Below are 11,227 nucleotides of genomic sequence, written 5' to 3' on the forward strand. Positions count from 1 at the left end.
CCAGCTCGATCGAGCCAATCTCGTCAGAAGCTGCTCCGGTGGCCGTTCAAGCGCAGCCATTTGCCAATGAGCCGGCATGGTCTTTTGGTGGAATCCGAGACAGTGCTGTACACGTGGTCGACTCGCCTGTCGTCGCAGCCGCCCCACAAACCGCAGAAAATGTCCGCGACAGCGGCTATCACGATGCAGGTTATAGCCCGTCACTTGAGGAGCATCTGCAACAGGAGAAAGAATGGCCATCTTCAACAATAACACAATCGCCAACAACAGAGCCGCGACACGCCACCACAGACCGGGCACTGGTCCATTTGGAGGATGGAGAAAGCAGGTCACGAAGCCCGTCGCTCCCCGAAATCCCGGATGCATCGGTGATAAATGCCATCACCTCGCCTTCGGCCATCGATTCGGCCACGAAAGAGCGAACTTCATACCTTTTCGATTCGTCGCCTTCCACGCGGGCGCCATACACTGAGTCACCCTCGATCAGTGCAAAGACTCGCTCGTATGAGCCAGATCCGTTTGGCTCGCCGGTCCAACGGCGCAAAGATATCAGGACTGCAAGCTCGGTTGGGCACAAGAACCAGAGACACGGGGACGTTTCGTACGAAGCCCCCACCAGCAGCCCGTTGGCAGAAGGATTCACTTCTCCCACCAAGGAGACTAAGCGGCCGAAATCCACAACCCTTGCAGATCCAGGAGAGAAGGCATCAGACAAAGCGACTCTTCAGACGACTCCATCAAGACATGCCAGGTCCACCAATCCAAACCTGGACACGATCAAGGAGTTTAGCAGCCCAGATGAATCTCCACTGCAGAAGAAGAGCCGCAATATCACAGACGTAGGCGCCCCTGAGCGAGGCGTGAAGTCTGCCCGACGGATTCCCAGTAGCAGGTCCTTCTCTGAACGATTGAAATCCTCTCCTCCAGAGACACCACAGCCACTTCGTGACGGGAAAAGTGCTCATTTCGTTACGCCAGTCAGAGAAGCGCCAACTAAGGACTCGCCATGGCATCAAGTGCACGAAAGTGTCGACCGTAGCTTGACGCTGAGCCCAGCACGAAGACTTGCTTTTGGTTCCCCTCCTGAGACGGACCCGGCAAAGCAACGCCTTGGGGAGCACAGGTCCCCAAGCGTGTTGAGCGACCGTTCCATCCACAGGACACCGGAACATCTTCGAACACTCAGCGCAGCAAGCAACCGGTCTGCCACTCCACCTCTGCGCCGAGTGGATAGAAGCAGGTCAGGTGATCTACGAGCTGCAGCCAAGCTTGGCGAGGCCAAAGCGCAGAACGGTAAGACGACGACGCATCCCACCTTCTCAGACGTCGCCCTCGCTGCTGGCGCGACCGCCGCCATCGCCGCCGTGGGCATCGCGAGCGCATCTAATCATCAAGACGGACCTGTCGCAGATAGAAACACGGGTCGCGCCGGCATGCCTGATGTATATGTAAGTAATCCCGCCTGTGATCATTTTCGTGTTGTTGTTTTGATCCCGAGTGCTGACAGCTGTCTGTGCAGGAGGCATGGGGCGAGGCCCAGGGTTCGCCAATGTCGCCAACACGCCCACCCAGCGTGCGAAAGCGACAGAGCATGCAGATTATGGATTTGCAGTCGCAGCTCGAGCATCTGACTGCGCAAAACAAATCACTCGAAGAAGCCAAAGCCAAGGCTGAAGAGGCCATTCAGCAAGCCCAGTACCAGCGGCAAGTCGAGGAGCAGGTCATTACAGAGGCGGTGCAAGCACGTGATCGCGAGATCCAGCAGAAGGATATCGATATAGCACAACTCCGCGACACGTTGCGACAACTGCAACAAGAGGTGGCGAGGTTAACCGAGCTGAACACTGCTCTAACTGAAGCGGGCAACAACTTGAAAAATGAAACCGATCAGCGATTGGCACAGCTGCAGACGGAAGGAGAACATGTTCATCACCAATGGCAAGAAGCCACTCGCGAGCTCGAGGCACTGCGGGCCCAGCATGCCCAGTTGACGAGCGGTATGGAAGAAGCTGTGCGTGGGCAGATTGCGCTTGCACTGGACGACCGCGATGCCGAAATCGCTCGCCTGCAGACGGAGCTGGCCAACGCAAGGGAGCAGATCAAGTCTCTCCAGCGGCAGATACTGGCGTCCAAGAAACAAGGAGAGAGCTTCCTCACCATCCGAGACGAGGACTACTTTGACAGCGCCTGCCAACAACTCTGCCAGCATGTGCAGCAATGGGTGCTCCGATTCTCAAAGTTCTCAGACAACCGGGCCTGTCGCCTATCGTCTGAAATCGCAAACGACGTCAGGCTCGACAGAGCCACGCGAGAGAAGATCGAGACGCGTCTGGATAATGCCATCTTGGACGGCTCTGATGTGGACATGCTCTTGGCCGACCGTGTGAAGCGGAGAGATGTCTTCATGTCGGTGGTTATGACGATGATTTGGGAGTATGTGTTTACGAGGTATCTGTTTGGCATGGACAGAGAACAGCGACAGAAGCTCAAGTCGCTAGAGAAGACGCTGTCGGAAGTTGGTAAGTTTTCACTGGTCTTTGTCTTCATACAAGTTCTAATCCTGTCCCAGGCCCGACACGAGCAGTGGCTCAATGGCGTGCAATCACACTCACGCTGCTCTCCAAGCGTGAACAATTCATCCAACAACGCGCGCAAGACACAGAGGCAGTGGTCCACGAAATCTATAGTACCCTGGCGGTGCTACTACCACCACCATCGCATCTTCAACGCCAGATCCAAGAATCACTCCGAAACGTCATGCGTCTGGCGGTTGAACTTTCAATCGAGATGCGCACGCAACGCGCAGAGTACATTATGCTTCCCCCCCTACAACCCGAGTACGACACCAATGGCGACTTGGTCGCAAAAGTCACCTTCAACGCTTCACTCATGAACGAGCGCTCCGGCGAAACCACGTCCAACGATGAACTGGAAGCGCGCGGTGCGATTGTCAAAATGGTGCTGTTCCCGCTGGTAGTCAAGAAAGGCGACGACTTTGGAGAAGGCGAGGACGAAATTGTGGTCTGCCCCGCACAGGTCCTCGTAGCGAAGCCGAAGGATAAAAAGGTGGTGAGGGTGTTGAGTGGCGCTATGAGTAGCCATCAGAAGAGTTCGCTGAGCTTGGCAGCGCCGGAGAGCAGTGTGATGGATCTTTCTGGGAGTAATGTCTTTTAGGTAGAGTTTAGTTTTGCATGGATGGGATGGAGGTATAGTTTGATTTTGGGCGCTGGGGACTGGGGTTTTCCCTTTTCAGGTTTCTTTTGGTTTCTACGTTTTGCTGTGTAATGACTCTTTCTCTGTAATATTTTCCAATCGTACACATACTGCCGCAAATCAGTGTCTTGGGAGAGACTTGAAACGTTTCCCTCTGCTCGTCCCAATCAGGCAATATTCGAGAGCATCACAAGTCGCCGGACCCGACTCCGCCAGCCTCGGTTATGGGGGAAACGGCGCCAACCCCCGCATGCACTTGAGCGGAGCCCGGAACGGGAAGACAAGGGTTTTAGATGCCCGAGAACAGTTACACGAGCTCGGGGTTATTGGGGGCGCGGAGCTTCAAAACGAGGTCCGCCGTCCTGCCCGAGGGGGGCCGTGAGGGGGTTCTTGGGTTTCCCACATTCTCACCATCTTTCTTTGTCGCTCACATATCTGCAATACCTGGATCCTACACACTCGCCGTCCGATATGCCGATCCGTAGCGAGTGGCAGCTTGCGCGTGAGGGTATGGCCGTTTGCTCCTCTCCAACTTCCGCTTTTTCCCTCCCTTTTTCCCTCTAACTACCGACCACTCCTCTTTTATCATGAACTAACCCTCTCCCAGGCGTCACGGGCGACACCCTCGCCCGTGCCCTCAGACACACCGTCCTCAACCCCCTCTTCACCGTCCCCCTCCTCCTCGCCGCTCGCTACCACCCCGAAGGCTCGCGCCTCGCTGCTGGGAACCCCGGACTGTACAGGTACCTTAAGATTGCCGCTGGGCTGGGAGTACTGCAGTGGGTGCGGGAGTGGTTGGACAATGGCGTGACGAATAATTGGGTCAATGATCGGTACGATTGGAGCAAGGAGGTGGTGGTTGTGACGGGCGGGAGTGATGGGATTGGAAGGATTGTGGTCGAGAGGTTGGCGGAGAGGGGGGTCAAGGTTGCCGTGTTGGATGTGCAGGGGTTGACTTACGAGGGTGAGCACTGTTTTTCAGAAAGACAGAATGTGAAGAAAGACTTGAGACTAACGGAATGATATCCAGCACCCCCGACAGTCCGCTACTTCCACGTCGACCTCGCCTCGAAACCCTCCATTGAAAAAGTCTGCGCCCAAGTCAAAGCCACGCTCGGCAACCCGACCGTCCTGATCAACAATGCCGGCGCCGCGCGCGGCAAATCCATCCTCGACAGCACCGAGAAGGACATCAAGCTGACCTTCAACGTCAACGCCCTCAGCCACTACTTCCTCGTGCAGCAGTTCCTGCCCAGCATGATCGAGCGCAACCACGGCATGATTGTCACCGTCGCCAGCATGGCCGCCTACGTCGCCGCGCCCAACATGGTCGACTATGCCGCGAGCAAGGCCGCCGCGCTGGCCTTCCATGAGGGTCTGTCCGCAGAGCTCGCCACCGTGTACAAGGCCCCGCGTATCCGGACCGTGCTCATGGCACAGGGATACACGCGCACCAAGCTCTTCGAGGGATTCCAGGGTCGCGCGTTGTATCCCGAGACGGTGGCCGACGAGATTGTCAGGGCCGTGTTCGCGGGCAAGTCGAAGCATATCATTTTGCCCGAGAGCGGGTGGTTGCTGGTGCCGAGGATTCGGTCGTTGCCGCTGTTCATGCAGTATGGGCTGCGGAAGAGGCTGGTCAAGTTGATGTCGAGGTGGCAGGGACGGCAGGTGGTGCAGCCGAGTTTGGACAAGGGAGAGGAGGTGGAGAGGAAAGTGGAGGAGAGCGCTGTGTTGGTGTCTGAGGGCCAGTAGAGTATAAAGTGCGTATTTGGGGTATTTGCTTGAGAGTTAGCCAAAGGGAATACCAATGCCTCGTATCTCTTTCTCTCCTCGTACATATCCGTCTAGCTCCACCATGCACCACCAAAACCAAACCACCTTAATTAGCATCCCTATACTTCCTCCAAACCATCGTACTCCTCGTCCCCAACACTGGATTCTCAAAATCCCCCTCCCTCGTCTCCACATACACAAACCCGGCCTTCGCCAACACCCGCTGACTAGCCACCAACTCGGTATCCGTCAGCGCCTCGGCATACTCGAACCTCTCCGTCCCATCCTCGCCATCATAATGCGCAAAGAAGAGCGGCAGGAACACCCTCAGCGCTTCCGTTGCATACCCCTTCCCCCAGTAGTCTCGGTGGAACATGTATCCGATTTCGGGGGCTCGCACCGCGCCCATCAACCCGATGACGCGGGTACCCTCGCGCGGTGGGGGATCGGGGCACGAAGGTAGGAGCTCGACGCAGAAGTTCCAGCAGTTGAGGCGCGTGTGGCAACCTTGGATCCATTCTTTGGATTTTTCGACGTCGTTGCAGGGTTTTATCGGCCTGGGGAGGAGTATCAAGGTCGAGTTAGGAGGTTTCTTATTTTTGGAGGAGTGGGGGGGATGTACGTGTGCTTCATGACTTCGGGGTCGGAGCGCATGAGGTTCACGGCGGGAGCGTCGGAGAGGAGGAGTGGGCGGAGGAGGAGGCGTTCGGATTGCGCGGCGATGGATGGGGATACGAGGACCATTGCTGCGGTTGAGGGGAAGAGAGGACGGGGAGAGCCATGCTGGGTGTGTGTGGAGGGCAGAAACTTTTATATCGGCTTTTTTGAGTCAGCGGTGAGGTTTACCAGCAAGGGTTTCTGCATGAGGTGATGTGCATTTTGGATATCTGGAAAAGCCGCTAGCCATATTAGGTAATCGTCAACGACACGCCTCCAACCACACCTCACCATCCCGAACCGATTAAACAGCAGAGCATTCACCGTCTCAGCTCTGCTCAGCAGCCAAAAGTGCACATTCTCTCACCGCTCCCTGCTTCCCCCCATGGACCGCCAGCCCACATGCCAGACACCACGCTCTCTACCTCCGCCAAAGGAGCAACCTTCCTCATCCTCCAACAACTAACTTCACGCCTCCTCACCTTCACCGCCAACCAGATCCTCCTCCGCTTCCTCTCCCCCGTCCTCCTAGGCGTCTCCGCACAATTGGAACTCTTTTCCATCTCCGTATTATACTTTGCCCGGGAAAGCCTGCGCGTGGCTTTGCAGCGCCAAGCCCCCTCCCTCCAGGCCCTTATCAATCTATCCTATCTGGCCATTGTCTCGGGGATTCCCCTGATTCTGATACTTTCATCTCTCTGGATCAGCAGTGCAGACACGCTCAATGTGCCGTATTTTCCAGCAGCACTCCGTCTCTACAGCCTCGCCACGTTCCTGGAACTCCTGACCGAGCCCGCCTTCGCCGCCGTGCAGCAGCGCTTCGTGTATCGCATTCGGGCGAGTGCGGAGAGCACCGCGACGCTGCTAAGATGTCTCGGGACGTGTGGGGTTGCGATTTGGGGGAATAGCAGGGGAGTGGATGTGGGTGTTTTGCCGTTTGCCGTCGGCCAGTTGAGTTATGCCATCACTCTTTTGGTGGTATATATCTATCAGATTGCGCCCGTCGTGCGGGAGTCTGGAGTTTCTCTTCTCCCTAGGAGGATTAAGACGGAGAAAGAGGCGGAGGCGCAAGTGGTGGGTGGCTATATATCTATGCCGCTGCTGCGATTGACGGGCAGTTTGACGTTGCAGTCGACACTCAAGTATGTGCTTACGCAGGGGGATGGACTGATTGTGGCGAGCTTGGTGTCGTTGGAGGAGCAAGGGGCGTATGCTTTGGCGGCGAATTATGGAGGACTCATTGCGAGGATGGTGTTTCAGCCCGTGGAGGAGAGCGGGAGGAATCTGTTTGGAAGGGTTTGTGGGGAGGGGGAGGCGAAGGGAAGGAAAAAGGAAGCATCTCCTCCGTCTGATTCTTCTTCTTCTTCTCCTCCTTCTCCGGCCCCATCCACTTCTAAACCCTCATCACCTCCCAAACCCGAAACCTCAAAACCCCCCTCCCAACCCCTCACCCAAGCCTACTCCACCCTAACCCTCCTCCTCCACCTCTACACCCTCGTCTCCCTTTTCTCCATCACCCTCGGCCCCCCTCTCTCCTCCCCTCTTCTCTCCCTCCTCGCAGGCCCCAAATGGTCCTCCACACCCGCCCCCTGCCTCCTCGCCGCATACACCTACTACATCCCCTTCCTCGCCCTCAACGGCATCACCGAAGCCTTCGTCTCTGCCGTCGCGACCAGCAAACAGCTCCACATGCAGTCCCTCTCCATGGGCATATTCTTCATCCTCTTCGCTGCAACAGCGTGGGTCGGCATCGATGACCAGTGGGGCCTGGGGTTGGGCGGGAGGGGAGTCGTGTTGGCGAATTGTGTGAATCTGGGGTGTCGGGTTGTTTGGAATTGGGCTTTTATCAAGCGCTGGTTTGGGGAGAGGGGGGTTGAGGTTAGGATTGCGGATGTGTTGCCTAGTAAGTATAGTGTTGCGGGGGCGGTGGTGGTGCCGAGTCTTATGGGGTGGAGGTGGGGTGGGAGTGTGCTGGGGAGGTATGGTGTGTTGGGGGAGTTGGTGAGGTTGGGTGTTGTGGCGGGGGCGTTTGTGGGATATGTGGGTTGGTGTGAGAGGGGGTTTCTGAGGGGTGTTTGGGAGGTGGTGAGTGGTGGGAGGTGATGAGGGAGGAATGGAGGAATGTGGAGGGGAATAGCTAGGATTTCAGAAGTCACATCAATGAGTGAGTTTCGAGCATCAATGAAAGTCAATCTTGGAAACCCTTCTTGTCCAGACCCGGCATTCACACTTTTCATGCGCTGGAGGCGTCCGCCGCTTAAACCTTACCCGAAGGAGGGCAAATTTAGAAGATTGCGAACTATTTTTTAATGAAAGAGCAAGGAACTAGATTGGCAGGGTTTGCCTCGAACGTTGCGTTGCACTAGCAACGACCTGAAGTCGGATGTTTAGCAGGCGTATGAGATGGTATCCCCCCGCCATCGAAACGATTCCGCCATCGCCATCCTGGAGCGTCTTCAATCTTCTCTCCCCAAGGTTATCGTATATACAGCCAAAGGATGCTTTCCGTAGTTCGTCAGGGTTAGCTTTTATGCCTTCAAAACCCCAAGAAATCGTACCGTCAACAACAAGAAATTACGTTGGGCGGTCCAGTGCAACTATGTGCCGCTCTCAGCCCAAAACACAGGTTGTGGGATTTGTTCGAGCGGTATAGCTATAGATTATAGGCAACCATAACTTCAGACGGGGCTAGCTGCTTGGCGAAGCCTCGGAAGTATATTCAAACCACCCTGGGAAGCAGGAAACCCATTTCCCATACCCTATTGAACTACGGCCCCTACCATCCGCCTTCATTTGTTCTCGCTCCTTTCTTGCCTCCAAATAAGAAGATCTTCCCTGGGAAACCCTTGACCTTCCGTAACCCGAGTCACCACATCATGGCATCCATGGCGGAACGTATCCGTATGGACCTCCTGTACCGACTGCGTTGGGATCTGTTGGCCGACTTGCACGATATCCAGATTGTGGTGGATACCCCCAACGAGGGGAGGCCTTTCGTGTTCAACGATTCCTTGGCTGCAAGTGTAGGGGAAAGCACTGGTTTCGGGCCGACGAATCATATGCCACAAGAGAGGCGCATCCCACTATTCGACCATTCCTCCGCAGAGGAGGACCTCGCCGTGCCTGGCCTGAGCCGCATCGAGGTGTGCAGCTCCGAATGTCTCGACAAATATGATCTCTCGTATGACCAGATTCCCGAGTCGGACGGCTACCAGCCCCCGCCCTCTCTCATCATTGAGAATAAAGATGGGAAATCCATTACATTGAGACAGTTCGTCACCCAGGCACATGCATATCTGAACGAGCACATGGACGAAATCAATAGAGCTCTGCGTGCAACTAGTATATACGGAAAACAGGTGGACGGGGCGACGAGCCTCTTCTTCCGGCGCGTCTGGGCGAGCGGAACTGATGATAACGGCATTAGACTGTCTGTCTCGTTGATTCCTGAAGGGGGATGGGAGGACATGGATCGGTTTTGGGCCGCTCCATTGAATCAAGCTCGTCTGCGTGAACGGAGCTGTGGCCGCTGTTATAGGGGTTTCTCATGAGCGGATCGTTGGCGTGGTTCTTGCCGCCGACATAGGGTATTGCAGTGCATCCGCCGCGTATGCCCTAGGGTGTACAGGCATGGTATATAACATCGACACACCTCCATTCTTGTTTGTCTTGTTTGTCTTATTTGCCTGCCATATGCCGGACGAGTCCCACGAGTTCAGCCTTCTCAACGGTCAGTCACGCCGTAACTGGGGTCCCGAAATTCCTACCTACGGTGTGGGATTGCTACAGCTCCTGCCTGTACTACATACAAAATCCCTATAAGCTCTGGTGTCGGATTTTCCTGGCTCTCAACCGGTAGAATCTGGACTCGCCCTGGGAAATCCGGTTTTGCCCCAGATATCACCTAGGGCGGCCTCCTCAAGCTGTCTAGATGCCTTAGATGCCACAGATGCCCCAGATGCCACAGATGCCCTAGATACCCTGGAAAACCCGAGTTGAATGTTACACCCTACGTGACTCCTAGCTCGCCCAAGATACTGTCCGGAATCTCTGGGGCGGCCAAAGCCCATAGGGAAGGAAGTCGCCTTAGGTTCTGCCTGATGGCGCTCGTCCAGGCTTGTGCCTCCACCAACAATGGAACCAAAAGCAATATGTCAGCTAAGCCTCATTAACACCCCCTCCCTCACCTTTTTTATACAAATAACTAGCCTCGCCTCGATCCATCTGCCAACAGACCAGCAAACTCATGCTCAAGACCTTCGCACTCTTTACATGGCTTTGAGGTTCTCGCCTTGGTCTACAGTCCTGTGCCATCCACGTAATACCCCCATATTCAACTGTTACCCTCTTTCCACGCCTCAGTGTATCGAATAGCAAGGTATGAATCCGCTCTTTTCTCTCAGCAATAAAAACAGCTTATGAATTTAATCGTTGGTCGTGGCTCACAGTTACAACCCAGTTTCTCTCCAAGTCAGACAGTCATTCGGCCTTGTCTTCTCAGCCTCGCGGCAACCATATCGACAGTCCAAGTCATCCAAGGCTTCAGCCTGAAGAACCGATGGATTCTCTACACCAGCATGATGTTGGCACCAGCCCAATTTATCTCGGGGATTGGGAGCAACTGTCCGAGCAACATCGGCTTCCTAGCCTATAATTGGTACTCACAGGTCGTTTGGTACCGGGCCGTCAGGTCGAGGCAGATCCATGCGCTTGCCTTGGTACCAGTTCATCTTAACACAACTTTCGCTATTTCGTACCTTGGAGGCGTATCGTCTGGTAACATCTTCCTTGGACTTCTCCTCGGCTTCGGAACGGCTGGAGTCATGATCCTGAACTGTGTCTCGGCGTGGATAAGCTTAGAATATGTCTTGTTGCCGGCTGAGGGCATTTTGGGCCTGGCTCACACGGACACATCATCTTTATTCTTAGCCTGATTGAGCTGAAGACACCAGTCTTTCAAGAGAGGAGTCACAACCTCACAGAATTATACAGGCATTTACAGTATGGAAGCTAAGCACTTGAATTATCTAGTCCTAGCTATATTAGAGCATGATCTACGCCTTTAATGCATAATTCATCTACTCTAGAGTACAGGGCCTATCTTTACTATATTCAAGCCGTTAATTTCCCGCTGCATCATATTAACACGTACACCGTATTTGGCACACCTACTTAACATAGCTTTATAATGTTGGTGCCATGGCATTGTTGATGTGCGAATCTGTAGCCTAATAGAGGAAGTAGGACACTAGGTTCGTCTTTGTCTTAGCTATCGACGTTTCCAGCTCGTTAATAACGCCGCAGAGTAGCATTGTCTTGCCCTTGCCCGGGTCGCCTTTTACCCATAGCAGTCGGCTCGCTTGATCGTCCTGCCATCGTTGGAATTCAGAGCTGTTAAGAATCTAGTAACACGAATCTTCCAACAACCCATACTTAGTATCTTCGATATACTTCTTGTCGTTACGGGAGTCGGTGACGCGTAGGCGTTGGATACATCCCTAGTCTTCTTTTGTCAGATGGTAAGCCAGTTTATGGATATCCTATCTGGGACTGGAGAGGAGGACTGGGAGAAACTGTCTGTACC

The 11,227-nt window shown here is 54.6% G+C and overlaps 6 protein-coding genes across 6 annotated transcripts; 5 read left to right on the plus strand and 1 right to left on the minus strand.

Annotated features, from left to right (window-relative positions):
- Positions 1 to 1,591: 1,591 nt before the first annotated feature.
- On the plus strand, positions 1,592 to 3,174 carry EI97DRAFT_388030 (uncharacterized protein; the record flags this gene model as incomplete). Its single annotated transcript, XM_033796159.1, has 2 exons — positions 1,592 to 2,519; positions 2,570 to 3,174. 2 exons carry the CDS (start codon positions 1,592 to 1,594, stop codon positions 3,172 to 3,174), a joined length of 1,533 nt encoding a protein of 510 aa, XP_033648914.1.
- A 289-nt stretch (positions 3,175 to 3,463) lies between these two features.
- Positions 3,464 to 5,018, plus strand: EI97DRAFT_437916 (dehydrogenase/reductase SDR family member 8 precursor). The gene is made up of 3 exons (XM_033799437.1): positions 3,464 to 3,721; positions 3,821 to 4,177; positions 4,244 to 5,018. Exons 1-3 carry the CDS (start codon positions 3,685 to 3,687, stop codon positions 4,963 to 4,965), a joined length of 1,116 nt encoding a protein of 371 aa, XP_033648915.1. The 5' UTR covers positions 3,464 to 3,684; the 3' UTR covers positions 4,966 to 5,018.
- A 74-nt stretch (positions 5,019 to 5,092) lies between these two features.
- On the minus strand, positions 5,093 to 5,730 carry EI97DRAFT_388032 (acyl-CoA N-acyltransferase; the record flags this gene model as incomplete). The annotated part of the gene is made up of 2 exons (XM_033796160.1): positions 5,093 to 5,543; positions 5,609 to 5,730. 2 exons carry the CDS (start codon positions 5,728 to 5,730, stop codon positions 5,093 to 5,095), a joined length of 573 nt encoding a protein of 190 aa, XP_033648916.1.
- A 198-nt stretch (positions 5,731 to 5,928) lies between these two features.
- EI97DRAFT_285058 (Rft-1-domain-containing protein) lies at positions 5,929 to 7,831 on the plus strand (the record flags this gene model as incomplete). The annotated part of the gene is made up of 1 exon (XM_033794396.1): positions 5,929 to 7,831. A coding segment is annotated over one exon (1,818 nt), but the record flags the coding sequence as incomplete, so codon positions are not given.
- Positions 7,832 to 8,414: 583 nt separating this feature from the next.
- On the plus strand, positions 8,415 to 9,194 carry EI97DRAFT_471252 (uncharacterized protein; the record flags this gene model as incomplete). The annotated part of the gene is made up of 1 exon (XM_033801825.1): positions 8,415 to 9,194. Exon 1 carries the CDS (start codon positions 8,520 to 8,522, stop codon positions 9,192 to 9,194), a length of 675 nt encoding a protein of 224 aa, XP_033648918.1. The 5' UTR covers positions 8,415 to 8,519.
- Positions 9,195 to 10,166: 972 nt separating this feature from the next.
- EI97DRAFT_364797 (uncharacterized protein) lies at positions 10,167 to 10,388 on the plus strand (the record flags this gene model as incomplete). The annotated part of the gene is made up of 1 exon (XM_033795012.1): positions 10,167 to 10,388. A coding segment is annotated over one exon (222 nt), but the record flags the coding sequence as incomplete, so codon positions are not given.
- Between the last annotated feature and the right edge of the window lie 839 nt (positions 10,389 to 11,227).

The sequence above is a fragment of the Westerdykella ornata genome, assembly GCF_010094085.1.
Source record: "Westerdykella ornata strain CBS 379.55 unplaced genomic scaffold EI97scaffold_62, whole genome shotgun sequence".
Classification (NCBI taxonomy): domain Eukaryota; kingdom Fungi; phylum Ascomycota; class Dothideomycetes; order Pleosporales; family Sporormiaceae; genus Westerdykella; species Westerdykella ornata.